The sequence below is a fragment of the Chanos chanos genome, chromosome 11 (genome assembly GCF_902362185.1).
Source record: "Chanos chanos chromosome 11, fChaCha1.1, whole genome shotgun sequence".
Lineage (NCBI taxonomy): Eukaryota > Metazoa > Chordata > Actinopteri > Gonorynchiformes > Chanidae > Chanos > Chanos chanos.
Window position 1 is genome coordinate 13,987,424 of NC_044505.1, and position 17,692 is coordinate 14,005,115.

The following is a 17,692-nucleotide window of genomic DNA, read 5'->3' on the forward strand; positions in this document are numbered from 1 at the left end:
TCAACATTACCATCTTTAAGATTAACATCTCTCTCCCCCCCCCTGAAAAAAAAGTATTGTCAAAATATAGTTCAGTAATTTACTGTTTAATTGGTTTTACAAAGTGGATCACTGGTCTGTCAGTAATGTTCTTAGTTAATGTAGAAAGTAACTTTAACCTAAAAGTGGATCTAAGTTCTTTGATTAGTTAAAGAGTTTTATCACCTCAGATCTTTGGTGCATTAGACAAACTAAGTTTTGAGAGAACTGACTGTTGAATCTAGCTGAAAAGAGTTGAGTCTCTTTAACCGTGGAAACCAGTGCAGGCCCCTATAGATTTAATACAAAACCTGGCTGGGTTGCTGGGCTGCTGGGAGTGCACGGGTAAAATTACCATAGCAACAGCTTGACAACCACACATTCGAAATGATTTGGTTCACTTCTGAATGAAATGATTTGGCCCCAAATGCGTTTCAAAGGGCTACATACCTTGTGTGTCAAATATGATAAACAAAATAGATTAATTTTACGTTTTGCATATACATTAAACAGTAGTTTGAGATGCTTTTAAAAAAATGTTGACATCAATATGTTCCATGTTCTTGCTCTTGTCTGAATTGGTTTTGAGGGCGTTTCAATGCTCATTAGGGTGTAGCGACTTGCTGTTCAGACATGAATGGATGTTGGCTGGATGTTGTTAAGTTCACTTCCCTTTGAGAATACCTATCCACATAATTATTAGTCTCACATAGTCAGAGACTGAATTTTCAACATCTCCCTAGAATATATCTTGCTGATGTTAAAACTGACTAACAATACTCGCAGAGACGCAGAGCTAAAATGAAATCTGATTGGCTGGCTAATTTCTCAAACAGCAATCATCACTCTTTGTTGCTCGTGCCTTCCAGGACGATCTGAACACACTGGAGTTGTAAGGACGAGCAAATGTTAAAAATTCATCGACTAGCCATGTGAGACCACCCAGAGTCACCTACATAAAGTCTCCTATTCCAGCCCCTCAGAAGTGCACTGGGTAGTGAACAGCAGGTCGTTTGGAGCGCGGCCACTCTCAGAGTCCAGAGACCGACAGTCAGTAACAGGAGCCGTCCTTGACCCGTCAATCAAACGGGAGCCACCTCCGCGCTTCCCGTGGGGGCGGGACAGGAAGTGCTCGTCTGGGTCTGAGAGACGGGCACTTCGGCGGCCTCGCGCTTGCCGTTGCTCTGGGCGACGGGGGCGGCCGGAGACGGCCTCTCGTCCGCGCTCTTGGCGGTGTCCGGGCAGTTCTGGACAAATATGATGCGGTTGAAGGCTTTAAGTCGACGCCACAGCTGCAGGTAGACCTTACATTGGATGTACATGAAGATCAAGCCGCCGGCAAAACCGACGGCGACCACGATGAGCTTGGTCCAGAAAGGCCACTCCAGAACCCCTACGGCATTGAGGGGAGACAAACGCAGCAACGCTGTGTGTGCAATGAGATGGTATTACAGCATATACACACCCCCTAAACAGTCGCATAGCTATTCAGAGTCTGTGTGTGTGTGTGTGTGTGTGTGTGTGTGTGTGTGCGTACGTTCCTGCGTGTGTATATGTATGTGTGTGTGTATGTGCGTGTGTGTATGTGTGTGTATGTGTGCGTGCATGTGTATATGTATGTGTGTGTGTGTATGTGCGTTTTTGTGTGTGTATGTTTGTGTGTGTGCATGTGTGTGTGTTCACATGGGCAGCAGAGCTTTACCATTGTTCTTGCCCTGTCTGATCTCCTCAGCGGTGCGGTCAATAAGGACATACAGAGACCAGATGACACACACCACTGCCACGAGGTGAAAGGTCACGGAGCAGAAGATCTTCCTGCGCTCACTGGTGGACATCTGCAGCTTTTCCCACTGACAGAGAAGAGGGAGGGACAAGAAAGACAGTTTAGAGGAGTGCTGATTTTTGAGGCCTGAATGTACAATGCTGTGGAGGATCTGTGGATTTGTGTCGTGGAAGAAACAACTCCTTACAAAAGAAAAGAGTACTGCGAATTGAGACTACACAGGAGAAATATCAAGTGCCATTAATATAGAAAATGACTTTTTTAGCACAATGAGACAAATGCCTTTCTGTCAACTCCAATGTAGACTCATCACTGGTAATCCCATTTACACTCATCTCTGTTGCCGGTGTAATTCCTTTAAAGGCCATCAAGGGGCAGTATTGGGTCACCATTCCTCACAATGCAGCACAACGATATCATAGCTAATATGTAATATTAATTATTGTGTCAGTGGCATATGTCTGTGATACTTGATGAGGGGCAGCTAATGGTTACATTTAGGGGATCTGAGGTGTATGCCTGTGTGATTCCTTGTGCAACAGTCTGAAGTGCGTGTGTGTGGGTGTGTGTGACAGATACCTTGTGCAGCAGTCTGAGGTGTGTGTGTGTGTGTGTGAGAGAGATAACATGCACAGTGGTTTGAGAAGTGTGTGTGTATGTGTCTGATACCTTGCGCAGTGGTTTGAGGTGTGTGTATGTGTGTGTGTGTGTGTGTGTGTGTGTGTGTGTGTCTGATACCTTGCGCAGTGGTTTGAGGTGTGTGTGTGTGTGTGAGATACCTTGTGCAGTGGTTTGAGAGGTGTGTGTGTGCATGTGTGTGTGTGTGTGTGTGTCTGATATCTTGCGCAGTGGTTTGAGAGGTGTGTGTGTGTGTGTGTGTCTGATATCTTGCGCAGTGGTTTTAGAGGTGTGTGTGTGTGTGTGTGTGTGTGTGTGTGTGTGAGATACCTTGTGCAGTGGTTTGAGAGGTGTGTGTGTGTGTGTGTGTGTCTAATACCTTGCGCAGTGGTTTGAGGTGTGTGCGTGCGTGTGTGTGTGTGTTTGTGTGTCTGATACCTTGCACAGTGGTTTAAGGTATGTGTGTGTGTTTGTGTGTCTGATACCTTGCGCAGTGGTTTGAGGTACGTGTGTGTGTGTGTGTGTGTGTGTGTTTGTTTGTGTGTCTGATACCTTGCCAATGGTTTGAGGTGTGTGTGTGTGTGTGTGTGTGTGTGTGTGTGTGTGTTTGTTTGTGTGTCTGATACCTTGCGCAGTGGTTTGAGGTGTGTGTGTGTGTGTGAGATACCTTGTGCAGTGGTTTGAGAGGTGTGTGTGTGCATGTGTGTGTGTGTGTGTGTCTGATATCTTGCGCAGTGGTTTGAGAGGTGTGTGTGTGTGTGTGTGTCTGATATCTTGCGCAGTGGTTTTAGAGGTGTGTGTGTGTGTGTGTGTGTGTGTGTGTGTGTGTGAGATACCTTGTGCAGTGGTTTGAGAGGTGTGTGTGTGTGTGTGTGTGTCTAATACCTTGCGCAGTGGTTTGAGGTGTGTGCGTGCGTGTGTGTGTGTGTTTGTGTGTCTGATACCTTGCACAGTGGTTTAAGGTATGTGTGTGTGTTTGTGTGTCTGATACCTTGCGCAGTGGTTTGAGGTACGTGTGTGTGTGTGTGTGTGTGTGTGTTTGTTTGTGTGTCTGATACCTTGCCAATGGTTTGAGGTGTGTGTGTGTGTGTGTGTGTGTGTGTGTTTGTTTGTGTGTCTGATACCTTGCGCAGTGGTTTGAGGTGTGTGTGTGTGTGTGAGATACCTTGTGCAGTGGTTTGAGAGGTGTGTGTGTGCATGTGTGTGTGTGTGTGTGTCTGATATCTTGCGCAGTGGTTTGAGAGGTGTGTGTGTGTGTGTGTGTGTCTGATATCTTGCGCAGTGGTTTTAGAGGTGTGTGTGTGTGTGTGTGTGTGTGTGAGATACCTTGTGCAGTGGTTTGAGAGGTGTGTGTGTGTGTGTGTGTGTCTAATACCTTGCGCAGTGGTTTGAGGTGTGTGCGTGCGTGTGTGTGTGTGTTTGTGTGTCTGATACCTTGCACAGTGGTTTAAGGTATGTGTGTGTGTTTGTGTGTCTGATACCTTGCGCAGTGGTTTGAGGTACGTGTGTGTGTGTGTGTGTGTGTGCGTTTGTGTGTCTGATACCTTGCCAATGGTTTGAGGTGTGTGTGTGTGTGTGTGTGTGTGTGTGTGTGTGTGTTTGTTTGTGTGTCTGATACCTTGCGCAGTGGTTTGAGGTGTGTGTGTGTGTGTGTGTGTGTGTGTGTGTGTGTCTGATACCTTGCGCAGTGGTTTGAGGTGTGTGTATGTGTGTGTGTGTGTGTGTGTCTGATACCTTGCACAGTGGTTTGAGGTGTGTGTGTGTGTGTGTCTGATACCTTGCGCAGTGGTTTGAGGTGTGTTTCCATGATGAAGTCGTATTTACAGAGTTCACAGCAGCGTGTATCAGAACTTTTGATCCACTGGTGTAGACAGGCCTGGTGTACGAAACGCAGACTCCCCGTACAACGGCATGGAGTGATCAAAGGACACTCCTCATCTCCCTCACAGTGACAGATCCTAAACACACACACAGAGAAAGCACTTTCCTTAGACCCTCTGTACACAGGCATAATGTCTTTACCTCACTCTCTCTGGCTGACAGTTTTTCTCGTAATGGATAAAAAATTCCAACTCGTAAGCTAAACTAACACACGTTCTCCTCCCATCTCTCTCTCTCTCTCTCTTTTTCTCTCTCTCTCTGTCTACATCACTCTCTCACCTGCAAACCTCCAGTTCATCATCACTGCATACTTGTTGTGTGTTGCCATTCTGGCTGGCTGAGTTTGTGCATTTACAGGCTGTCGGTACAGCCATGTCGGGATCGCCCGAGCCTTGCTCCTCGTACGATTTCGTTATTGGCTGTTCCTCCTCGCTTCCCTGGCCGTTCCCTTTCCTGTGATCAACCGCCTTGTTCGCTCGCTCCTCCCTCTTCACCGAGGACTTCTTGCGGCTTTTGACGCTGGCTCCGCCCCCTCGCGGCGGTTGATTCTCCTTCTGGGCTTCGTCCGAGCCCACGGACAGCAGCTCCATGCCGTCTCGCGCCTGCGTTGCCGCGTGCCGGCTGCTGCTGCGTCTTCGCCGGGCTTTCTCCCGAGTCCACGACCGCGCCTCTCTCCAGCGCTGCTCGTCTTCCGAGGACGAATCGGAGCGCGTGCGCGCGCGGCGGTTTTCGCGTTTCGCTCCGTCTTCCTGAGCGTCCACGCACTCCGACACGCACCCGATAGACCGGCTTCCGCAGGCGTCTCGTCGCCGCCGGTGACGACGCTTCACCTGCCTCTTTGCCGCAAGTGTGGAGTTGGAGTTAAGACTTATCGGCATGACGGGTGTGGTTTGGTCTGAACCATCTTCATCTAGCCTGACTGGACCACTTGAACTGACCACACACACACACACAAACACACACACGCATGCACACACACACACACACACAAATGTGCACACACAAAAGAACGGAAAGGAATGGAAATGGCGTGAAATGACAGCGTGAGACACACAAGGAAAATATCATAATGAAATGACAGATTATCAATGAACGTCCTTTTTAACTGGGCTCTTAACTAGGAATACTCTTCCAGTTTACTGTGCTAATAGGAGCATCCAGAACAGTTGGTGGAATTTTTCATACGTAGCGTATATCAAAAATGTACACGTTTTGTAAGCGAGGCTTGTAATACCCGGGTTTCAACAAAGTCAGATAAAAAATGTTTTTCAGAGCCCAGTTTTTCAGAGGAAGTGGAACACTCACTTAAGATACTGAAAGATCTCAGTTCTGTACACACTCACTCACACACACACACACAAAGCAGGGCTTATGGATGCTGATGAGCAGAAAGCAGGAGACAGTAAAAGGTGAGACCCTTGTAACCAGGGTGACATCCTGGCTCCACCCACCTGCAGATGTCCTGAGAGGAGGGTGAGACGGAGGTGCGAGAGATGCTGTTTTGTACTGGCCCCTGGTTGGAGCTGCTCGCCTAAACCAACCAATCACAGTGCATAGATTCACAAAACAACCAATAATAGTGTCTAATCTCATACATTTACAGGTACCACTGCTGGTTAAGCAACCAATCAAGTGACAAGTTCTCACTTAGTAACCTATCAGATGGTAGAGATTTTCAATACATTACATAAGGCGCACGTCCGGTGTGAGCTAATGAAATCAATAGCGGTTTCATTGTCTGTGTCCAACCATAAAAAGAGAGATTTTTTATTGTTTTACGAAGAGAGCACTGAACCCTCACTGTTGATTAGGCTTTTCAAGTGTCTCCACCGAAACATTTATTTTCTTTGTGAAACAATTACACACACCACTAATCACAAATTGAACACTCAATTAAGACATCGTGCTGTGAATTAGGTGTGTGTGTGTGTGTTTTGTTACCTTGGAGATGTTGCTGGAGCGACTCCCTGATCGTCTAGGGCCTTTCTCACCCTATGGCACAAAAATAAATAAATAAATAATTTTTAAAAAATGAAATAAAATAAGCATCTGTCTCACACAGTCTCTCTCTCTCTCGTCATCTTCACCGAACAGCTCTTTTATAACATATTGCATTCCTTATATTAGCTCTCCACCCACACTCGCACAACATCGTGAGTCTGATTGTATCAGGCGCATGTTATCCTCTGTAAGACGAGCCTTGAATTTTATTCCTTTCTTGCATCTGTCTACAGGCCAGTGCAAAAGAAAAACACACACACAATATCACCACAGTCTTCAAAGACAGTGTTGTTATCCAATTAATAGCTTTGTAAAGAAGAGCAAACTCAGCACTCTCTAATCAAACCTGAACCTACAAGAACCCTCTGATCTGACTAAATCTGAAACACACTTCTCTGTCTCTCTCTCTCAAACACACACACAGACACACACACACACACACAATGTCCCCCCTGCATTAATTTAATATATATATATACACACACACACACACATATATATACACACACACACACACACACACACACACACACACAAGGCCAGCAAAGCCATAAAATATTGAAAACACACATACATTTACATGACATATACGCGTACACAAGCACTCTCAGTCCCATTTACAAACCCTGTTACAACAAACCAGCAACCATTAAACACATATAAACAGACGCAAACAGGCCTAATTACGAGGGAGCCAGTTTTCCAGCGTCACATGTATGAACAGTGGAGTCTAATGTGACTGATGCTCTAACACAGACCAATCCAATTACTAAAGATAATGCCTACCTAAGACCTGTCTGGGTGTGTGTGTGTGTGTGTGTGTGTGTGTGCCAGTGCGCACATATGTGTGTTTGTATGGTGCTTTGATTCTATTTTCAGTATGATTAAGTCTGCTTTAGATGTTTCCAGAGCAAGATGTGACAGAGTGAGAGAGGGAGGGGCTGAGATCTGCTGATTTACTGACTGACTGCGTCAATAACATGTCCGACAACGTCGAGAGAGGCTAGAGATTCTTTTACCGTCCGTTTACAGCATCTAGCTCCGGCTCACAAACGACTCACTTACCCTCTCTGTCCTTTCATCTTAACTTAACTATCTCGACCTTTACGATAGACATTTATTACTTTATTTCTATTTCTGTTTTTGTTCTTCCTGTCATGTAACTTGGGAACTTGTCAGCTTTGAGTTTCAAATGTTCAGATGCTCGCTCTCTCTCTCTCTCTCTGTGCGTGTCTGTCTGGGTTTAAATGATGATTGTATAGCATCAGATAATAGCATCCTCATTGCTGTTGAACTCTGGGTGGTTCACCTGTGGAGGTGGCTGCCCTGACACCTCTTCCTCCACAGGTTCAGCTGCCTGCTCCTGCTCCTGGACTTTGGGTCCGTCAGCTACCCCCTGTCTGCTCCACAAATGGCCCATGACTCGCTCTGTCAGCAGTACACTTTTCTCCAGAGACAATTTATCAAACGGAATATATCGAAAAACGCGAATATAGCAATATTCCTCAGCACTGAAGATTCAACTTAGCATGTTATCGAACGTTACCATTTTTATGTACCAAAAAAAGTACCCTTTGGCTTGCAAAATTAACTAATGTAAGTCAATTATGTTCACAATAATTCATGGAGCAAATTTCCTAAACTGTGGTGTCCAATGCAACGGCAGAGTATGTAGTCCAAATAGCAGGTTAGCATATAGCTTATGTTCGTCGCACAAAAAAGTTTGGATTTTAGTTTGCTTGTTTGTTTGTTTTTTGATGATTCAGCAAGTCCAGTGAAGTCTCAAGACATAAGTCAATTAACAGGTGAGCATGTGCAGTCCAGGTTGCAGAACAGAATGTAGCGTATGTCCCCTAGCATCTGTTAGCCAAAGATGCTAATTTTCATTTGCAAGCAATGCCAGTTTTCCACGACAAGACAAAACAGCATTTGTAATCCAGAGAGGCAAACCAGCAGCTGTTGACAAACTTCTTAATCCTCATGAAGCAACAAGTTTGTTTAGTCAGCTTTATGGGGCTATAGCTTTTGTGGTAAACTAAAGAAGGTCTGTGTGGTTGACTTTCTGGAATGAAACTCTAGCCATCAGACCCTACATAATTAATACTTCACTTAGACGCGACCTTTCATCTGATCAGCCCATATATATTTCATACACCCCTCTACCTTGTGTGTGTGTGTGTTGGTTCAGGTTTGACAAAACCATCTCTCTCTCTTTATATCTTGGTTGCTCTCTGTTTGCTCTACTCCTTCTCTAACTCTTTATCTATTTATCTATCTATGTGTGTGTGTGTATATATATATATTTAGACAGATAGGTAGACATAGATAGATAGATAGATAGACAGAGATATTTATAAACTTGAGCTAAGTTAGCCTTAGCATGATCCTCCTTTGGCTGGTGGCCAGTTACCCACCTCAGATGACCAGCCTCGTGCTTATAAAGTAAACACTCACATACACACACACATTTTAATTTTTCACAAAATTTTGCGCTTTTCCACTTGTCCTTCTGTAGCTAAATCCCACTTTTAGGTGTGTAACCATGTTTCTTCAATTTTAGAGCAGGGTCCCTTAACATTTATCCAGAGTCATTGCAAGAGAGCCAGTGCATATGAAGCAAAAGTGCACCTTTTTTTTGTTTGTTTGTTTGGTTTTCATCTTAAAACAACTTGCTAATGAGAGTTTAATGCATTAAGTTGGCTGAGTTCGAAGGTCCAATGGAAATGTGTTAGACTGTGGCTATGTTGAGCTGAGATCCCGCCCTCCTGAGACCCAGTACTAAATACACTAATGTTAGCACCTTTAAAAGAGCTGGGAGTTAATCTAAGTTAAAAAAATACAAAGGTGGAAATAAATAAGGAAACCTGAGATTCAAATTCTTTCTCGGTGAACGGTCAGCGGTCATTAAAATGTCATTAAAATACTACACCACAAAGAGCAAACTCACTTTTCTTTATCTTATACCGAGACAGAAAAAAAAGGCTCGTCTGTCCCTCAGTGCTGCTTCGTAACCTATTGTCTGATAGTAATGACCCATGTAATAACTAACACACTTTACTATGTTTTTGCGGCGCTCTGTGAAATTATTCTGTTATTCAATGATGTGTTTTACATGCAAATTGTATGAAATTAAAATGAAATTATCTGTTAATTGTGATGCTGGCAGTTCAGCGTTGCCTTTTTGCGCACAGAGGGCAAAGAAATTCAATTAATTCAGTAGTTATTCATTTGCCGTAATTAATTTAGATTATCCCTCAACAATACTCTATTCCTCTGCCTCGACCGCTTCTGTGTGCTTCAGCAGTGAAACAAATTGAACACAGCCCCTGAACAGAAATAAGTCTTTGATTTTTTTCATTTCTTTGTTTTTCCCCCTTCTTGCTAGTCTTGATATTTTTTTAAACTTGTGATTATTGAGTAAAACAGAAATACTGCTTTCACAGACGACCAAGAGCGCTAAACTCTCGGACCCACCTTGACCCCTGATTCAAGGTCAAAAGATTTTGACCTCGTCTTTAAGGCTAAAGGTCAAGTTCCTCACTAACTTTCTATCTCCTGACTCGGTTAGAAAATGTAGGCTGCAAGTTCAGTTTTTCAACTCAACACATACCAATCTACATACCAGTACCTACCATACCTATATACCCAAATGATTCTTAGTTGCAATCCATTCCAAGTGATACATGCACACACAAGAGTGGCATGGAATACACAAACACAAACACATCCACTCACAATCATATTGTAGGCTGCAAGACTGTTGCCTAATTATTGCTCTGCAAAGAAATACAATTCCACTCACATCACTAACTATTCGCATTCTAAAAACAACAACTTGCATGCTCTCTCTCTCTCTTTCAAACGCACAAATAAACATTCATACACTTACCGGTACAATCAGTTATCTGTGCTTGCTCTATCACTTACAAGGCACCAAATGTCTGGTACTGCACATCTAAGGATCATGTGTATGCGTATGCGAATGCGCATGCGTATATGGGTGTGTATGTGTTTGTGTGTTTGGGTGTGTGTGTGTGTGTGTGTGTGTGGCTGGATTAGCTGTACCAATAAGGATAATCTGCATTGTTGGTCTATCCCCACCTTCAGGCTCAATTTAGACACACAACACTTCACTAACATTTTGCTTTCTCCTCACTCTCTCTCTCTCTCTCTTTCACTCCATACACTCACCGCATCACTCTCTCACTCACAAACTCACACCCGTAAAGGCACACTCACACAATCACTCTCTCACTTACTCATTCACTCACATACTCACTTTCTCAAGATGTAACAGCCTCTTAAGTCAGTCCCCAGTCAGAGAACGAAAAACAGGTAATGAAGCTGGCCATTACTCAGTGTCCAACTGTACTGACAGCAGTGTTTTGAAACCATGATACACCCGATCACACACTCACACACACAAATACCGGACAGACCCAGTACAGATGAGGTTGAAACGAACCATTGTGAGGTCAGTCTCTCTTGAGTGCAGACCCTGATGCACACAATGAGCAATCATCAATCACTCTTGTGTAGTCCCAGTTCTTCACTAAACAGGTGCTACCACCGTGATAACAAGCCCTGTAGAGATTTGTGTGTGTGTGTGTGTGTGTGTGTGTGTGTGTGTGTATGAAAGGGAAGAGGGGAGAGAGAGAGAGAGAGAGAGCATGAGAGAAGGAGTGGAAAAAGAAAAAAATTGTGTGTGTGCGTGTGTGTGTGTGTGTGTCGGCAGTGAGTGACCCATCATGAAACTGCCAGCAGAAAGCACAGTGGATTAGACCTCCTGCAGATAACTTTCCCAGGTCACGGTAGCATGACATGTGAAAGGCGTCTTACGTCCGAACGACTCTTGGCAATTTACACAACACCGCCCTCTTTGTCACTCACCCTCCTCCTATAGATCTATAGAAAGAGAATTCCCACAATTATTACTCAAGAAAAGGAAAACCAGGTAGAAATGGAACCTTCGCTGAGCACCAATGGAATGTTCTGTTTCACTAGATTTCGAGAAGATTCTAGAAACCAGCGCAGTGGTTTCGTCTCTCAAAATCGTAAACTGCGTTTCCCAGGTCACTGAGTACATATATGGGCGTGGCATCCCAAATTAGGGCTTAAAAAGAGGTGGATCTGTTCAGACCTTATCCACGGACAAATGGTACGCTACCGTGACGACCCACAAAACTGTGATGGTGGAATTTCAAATGAAACTGGTCTCCAACAGCTGCTGCTTCTCCAACACCTACGCCCACACAGAGAAGCAAAAATCCACCACAGAAGGCAGACTGTTTTTTTCCTTGTAACACAACACAAAAGGAGAAAGTGTTCTACAATGATCAGAGAAGTCATTTACAGCTATTGTAGCCAAAGCTTGAATAGGTCCCCGTTAACCCTGCCTGACGCTGACTTTAACGTAAAATTTCCACAAACTTCTGTGACATCGCTGCGTTCTCGCCGTTTTTATTCTCCCGAGTTTTTACAGGGACATCTGCCAAATAATCCTATATAGAATCACAACCTAACTGTGAGGCAAATGGAAATGTAGACTACTGTTTCGATATTTTGCTCAGTATGGTCAGTGTAGGTAAATACAGGACCATCACTTGAAAGATGACATGATACCAAAAATCAACCCCAATTTCTGTTTTCGAAACATTCAGTTAGGTCAACCAGAGGGGCTTATTTGAGATTCAGACGGGAGATGAGGAACTATTTGTCCAGAAACAAATAACTCCAAACATTTCTACGTTTTCACTCAGATAGAAAGTATCTTATTAATACACAGTACCCTAGAATGAAATTTCTTAAATGTGGAAATTTATCAGTCCCCCTTTTTAGAAAATCAAACGTATCTGGAAGATAAATGTTGGAGCAGCGATAGGAATTATGGTGGGAGAAACCAGAAACTTCTAGAAATGACCTTGACATGGCTCCACAGAGACACGTTAAAGACATGGGGAATTTCTCATTCGGAATTTGGAGTTCTGACACAGTGTGTCCAATTACAACCACTTAAGTACCTCTGAGCCACTGTGATTCCCAGACAAAGCCAAACCAAGAGAATGAACATCAGAGCATAGACTGTGCTCTCTCCACAGAGACCTGCCCTCTTGCAAGATGTCAAGGCCAGATTCCTGTCCGTCAAGCTGCTTCTATGGTGACAGAACCGGGACTAAGGTGTTCCTCCACTAATCAACTACCGGAAAGCCACGGACATCCTGACTGTAGCTAACTGCATGTCTGGTAATTTAAAAAGAACAATCACCAATCATACAGATTCTGTGTGAAGTCAGTTTGTTAGATCTGTTTGTATGCTTAACAATGGCCTTGCTATGGGATACTAACATATTGGCACCCTATTGGTCCCCTGAAGTAAAAGACTGATCTGGGATCAGAATTCATGACCTAAATCCCAGCCTGAGCCAATATGATAAGAGAAATACAACTGAACCATAGACACTTTCAAAACCCAATTAAACTCTTATTTAAACTAAATCCAACAGATTTAACCAACAGATGGTCTCAGAATTTTCATCAATGCATAGCATCCAGAGAGATCTCCAAGATTCCACATGGGGAGCATTCTAAATCCAAGTGGGGAGAACCCAGTGTTCTGAATAATGGGTGTGGAAGTTTTCTGTTCTCGTCATATGCACTATATATGAGGGTATCGCAAAAATACAGGTAGACAAAAACAAATGGTGGAGAGAGAGGCTAGTTGGAGGAAACGTCTAGAATGAATCAACATGAAATGCAAAACAGCCTTAAATGAATTACAAAACCCTGTATCAGGGTCACCCCAAATTAACTCGACAGATTAGTATGAATCAGTCTCTCTCGCTCTTTCTGTCACACACGCACGCGTGCACGCACGCACACACTTGCTGTGCTAATTACAGTAATTATCCTATTTTCTTGTTTATGAGATTGAAGAATAACACAGCAGGTGGCTGAACACATACACACACACACACACACACACAGAGGCCTACACGTTCACATTTAGTCTGGTGACTCTTGAGAACCAGGTAATTAACAAAACATGAAAAGTCGTATTATTTCCTTGAAATTGCAGCTCAAGCCAACACAACTGACGCCAACACATCTCAGTAAAATGGTACCACTGCCCGACTGCATCACTTTAGGAAAGAAGCAGCGTATGTGTATGGAAATATACTGAATACTAATAATATCATTAAGGAATTAGTATGAGTAAAGTGTGTGTGTGTGTGTGTGTGTGTGTGTTGGTGCGTTTGTGTGCTCTCACCTCATTTTCTTTACTCCTGTCTTTGACTCTGCTGGAGTTTCGGCCGTTGCTCGCGGTCTCCCTCGTAGCTGGCACCACAGAGATCTGATGAACAGGCATCCTTAGCAATGCTCGAGACCTTCGATTACCTTCGATTCAGTCTTCCAAAGGCGCTGTGCGCGCTATCACATTGTCCTCGAGGTCTCCCGCGGCGTTACCATAGGAGACGCGCGCAAGCACAAATGAAACGGTCTCGGAGCGTATCCGGGGAGAGATTTCAGTGCAGGGCCGCGGTAATGAGGAAAGGTCGGAAAGCCGGTAGCCGCGTCCTAATAAAGCTGATCTCCGTCATTCTACCACTGAACTCTGCCACAAAAGAAAAGGACACTAAGCGAGAGAGAGACAGAGACAGACAGAGAGACAGAGAGAGAGAGAGAGAGAGAGAGAGAGAGAGAATTCAGCCTATTTCACCTGAGAGTTGTGTGGCTGTGATGGTAACTGTTTCTGTCTAGGTGTGTGTGTGTGTGCGTGATTGAAGCTTGGTTCATGGGAGTGAGGCTGCTTTGTTTACAGCATAGTGAGCGTGTGGATGAAGAAGGCTTAGAGGTTATTTTAGCCCCAAATCTCTTCTTCCTCTTGGGTGGAGGGAGAGGGGGGGGGGGCGCAAAGCAGAGCCTGCTAATCAGCTTACTACTGCAGGGGCTTCTCTCTCTCTCTCTCTCTCTCTCTCCACCTGGGTCTGTGCCAGTCAGGACAGAGACACTGCTAACCTGACCAAGTGCCATTCCAACATACACAAACACACACACACACACACACACAAACGCATGCACACACAAATACAAGATTACAAAAATGTGTTTGGATGACCTGAGAAGAGAGCCAATGTCCACAAAAAGTGGACACATTTACGTTTTAAAGGACTGACAGTTTGCTGACAGACTAAAAGAACCAAGAGGGTCTGGTTAATCTAATAAGAACAGGGATTCTGTTATCCATGGGAACACTCTTATACAAAGCCTTATAAAAACACCCTGATTTACAGTTACAAAATCAAAGTTGACACACTTTGTTTGCGTGCGTGCTTATGTTTGTGTGCGTCTGTGTGTGTGTGTGTGTGTGTGTGTGTGTTTAAGTGTAATGCCTGACCTACTTACACTGAGTTCAGTGTAGTAATACAGATACAAAATTAGAAATCATTTATAGGGCAGGTAAATGTACAGTGGCCATGTAGCACGACTAACGAGAAGATCATGGGAAATGTCTAATGTCATATTCTTTAATGTCACACGCTTGATCTCTCTACCACTCTGGTGTGTGTGTGTGTGTGCGCGCGTGCACGCATGCGTATTATACAGAACACACAGTGCAGAGCTCTATTTTAATAATTTACTACTGCACCAATATCTTAAGTATCAGTATTGCTAATTTTACTTTACTAGTAAAATTTACACTTTCATGTAATGCTTTACTGTCATATACCTAACTATTTGTTACCTTAACACATCTCTTTTTTTTTTCATCTGAAACACGTACTAATTAACCATGTGTTTATGTATTGGATCGGTGGCTGGCCTCCATATCAGTTTATGTTACATGACTGTGGTATTATGGACTGTATTTATCAATATCACATAATATTTTTATCATATTCTTTCTGATGGAGGATTTTACCTCATAAGCCATATATATGGGTTCTCTTTATCGTACCTTTATACTTGAAAATTTAACTGTTTATCTAATCACATCAAAGGGAGTAGCCATGTTATATCCACATACATGTTAACCACTACACTGTGTTAGAATAATAAATGACAGGCAATTAGGCCTACTCTTCTTATGGATTTGGAAGAGCCATAAAACCGTTTTAAATATACCCCAGATACTAAGTGGGATCATTGTCTGTCCCTGCAGACTGAGCAATTTATCCTTTCTCTTTCATAAAGGAAACTGTAACAAGTATTACTGACATATTTATCCACTGCCGTTATTCTTAAATTGTAACAGGATGAAAATGACTCAGCTGAAGTGATTGTAAAGATATGCAGATACATGATTAATAGCGTTATATACAGACAATACGGTATATCTTTCATACATCATAATTATCTTCAGTCTTCATACGCTAGGGTGCAACGTTTCTCCACTTTCTTGGATCTGCAACTCGACAAATCTTGGGACAGATTATGGTCTGAAGATAGACATTTTATGACATATTTCCCCTTGGTTACGTTTATCGATTTTCTCTCTTAACATGTCTGTGGCGTGTGTCCTTAAGGGTCAAAAACATCAGGTATGATTCTAAAAAGATATACGTCAGTACTAATCACGGACCATGGTGTGTCCCGAGTTTCTAACGGCCAACTGCAGCGATTGTTAGAAAATAAAACTAAATGTAGAAGTAGGGCCCATTTCCCTTTTCTTTACATCGGAACACACTGTTAACATCTGATTTGATTACGTCATAAAATAATTATAAGGATACAACTGAAACTTGCTTTGAAATTTTCAGCTTTATACTTTCTCATCATAATTCATTAAATCTCTACATCCTTACACTTATTCGACTGGAATGGTTGTAATGATGGATTGATTTATATTTCTGATTATTGTATTATTCACATACACGACCAAGATGGGCCGTTGCCTCAGATTCAGTGAGACGCCGTGTTGGTAGAAGTGTGTCATGACGTCACAGACGCCTTTCCTTGTGAATCGTGTTAAACGAGTTGTACTCTGAAGAGGTGCTTGCCGCTGTGATAATTCATTGTTTGTACTGAAGAGACTCCGAAAGGAAATATCTTAATCCATAATACCTTTAATTAAAAATCTGTTACGAATTTTACTTGACGTGTAGTGAAGTGATACAGGCCTACGGAAAAGAACGTATAAAAACAGTATTTTAGATACTGTAATATACTTTTTTTCTTGTGTTTACCTTCGCGATAGCGTTTAAAAAGCTCTAATTCAAACAACTCTGGAAAGAAAGAAGAAAAAAGGCGAATTCTCTAGAATTCGAGAGACAAAACGCAAAACATCACAATTATAACCCAATCCAGGCCGTTTCAAGATTATGCAATCTCAGAATAAATGCTCCAATATGCGTCACATTAGCAAACCATAATTAGCCTGTTTGGTTCAGTTTTTAAAAGGTGTGAATGTTCTGTGTGATTTGAATCAAACAATTCAGACTAGGGCCGTCTATGCTGCAAATCAATTCAGTGATATACGCACCTAGTAAGGTACACATCACAAGTAAGTACCATTGAGTATTGACTTTTTTCTACCAATGACCAACCAGCAATGTGACCAAGCCCCTCCTAGTGTAAAATAAGTTATGGCTACATTCTTGTCACATCTGAATAATATTTTGTTGTCAACATTAACTACCCCGCTATGTCTTCTTTCAGTGATGCTAATAACTGTACATGTGATAATTGTGGACTTGTGCATAAAGGAAAATGGATCGTTACAATTCAGAAGTGAGGCACAAAATAAGTGTATTTATTTATTCATCTGTCTATTGATGTATATTTATCCAAACAAAACGTCAGTTCAGAAAACTGACTGTGTGAAACATGGGCGCTAACGTCATATCATTACAGTATAAGTTAATATAATTTCCCCTTAGGTTGCGATTCTGCTGTATCAAGTCAAGCATGTTTTGATAATACCGCTAAATACCGATGCTTTATTTGATTATTGCAGGTACGGTTAAATATGGCAGTGTTTTGTTGACACATTTTTTCATTAGAGCTTTTCTTCTAGTCGACCAGCCAACCCAACGTTCTGATTTCATTTGGTCATCACATATGCACTGTTGCAGCTATCGCATTTTGTTGCGTAGCAACAAGGGAGTTGCATACTTTAACGTAAAACCAGAAAAACCAGAAACTTACCATGTCGTCGCCAAATTCCAGTTTGAAAAAAAACACGGTTTGCATAGTCCGTGAGTTCCGCATCTAACGGTTCAGCACATCTGCACAACCAAAAACAACGTGTATCGCGTGTGCACGCGCCTGTTTCACCGAGTCCGTGCAGTGATGCTGCAGCCTCATCGCGCCTCTGTATCGAGCGGCACTGCCTCTTTTCTCAATCTCCAGTGATGTCATGCGGAATTAACTGTCTCGAGACGGCAGTGATCA

General features: G+C 43.0%; 1 protein-coding gene across 1 annotated transcript; it reads right to left on the bottom strand.

The window, feature by feature from the left end:
* Positions 1 to 1,100: 1,100 nt before the first annotated feature.
* marchf1 (membrane-associated ring finger (C3HC4) 1) lies at positions 1,101 to 13,667 on the bottom strand. Its single transcript, XM_030787712.1, has 7 exons — positions 13,569 to 13,667; positions 6,242 to 6,292; positions 5,752 to 5,831; positions 4,580 to 5,233; positions 4,197 to 4,377; positions 1,721 to 1,868; positions 1,101 to 1,444 (listed from the first exon to the last, which is right to left on the bottom strand). Exons 1-7 carry the CDS (start codon positions 13,665 to 13,667, stop codon positions 1,101 to 1,103), a joined length of 1,557 nt encoding a protein of 518 aa, XP_030643572.1.
* Between the last annotated feature and the right edge of the window lie 4,025 nt (positions 13,668 to 17,692).

Excerpts from the sequence above, each read along its gene's own strand:
- marchf1 (XM_030787712.1), bottom strand. The coding sequence starts at position 13,667 with ATGCCTGTTCATCAGATCTCTGTGGTGCCAGCTACGAGGGAGACCGCG. Across the intron at positions 4,378-4,579 it reads GATGAACTGGAGGTTTGCAG|GATCTGTCACTGTGAGGGAG; the intron begins GTGAGAGAGTGA and ends GTGTGTGTTTAG. Across the intron at positions 1,445-1,720 it reads CAGACAGGGCAAGAACAATG|CGTTGCTGCGTTTGTCTCCC; the intron begins GTAAAGCTCTGC and ends TTGCACACACAG.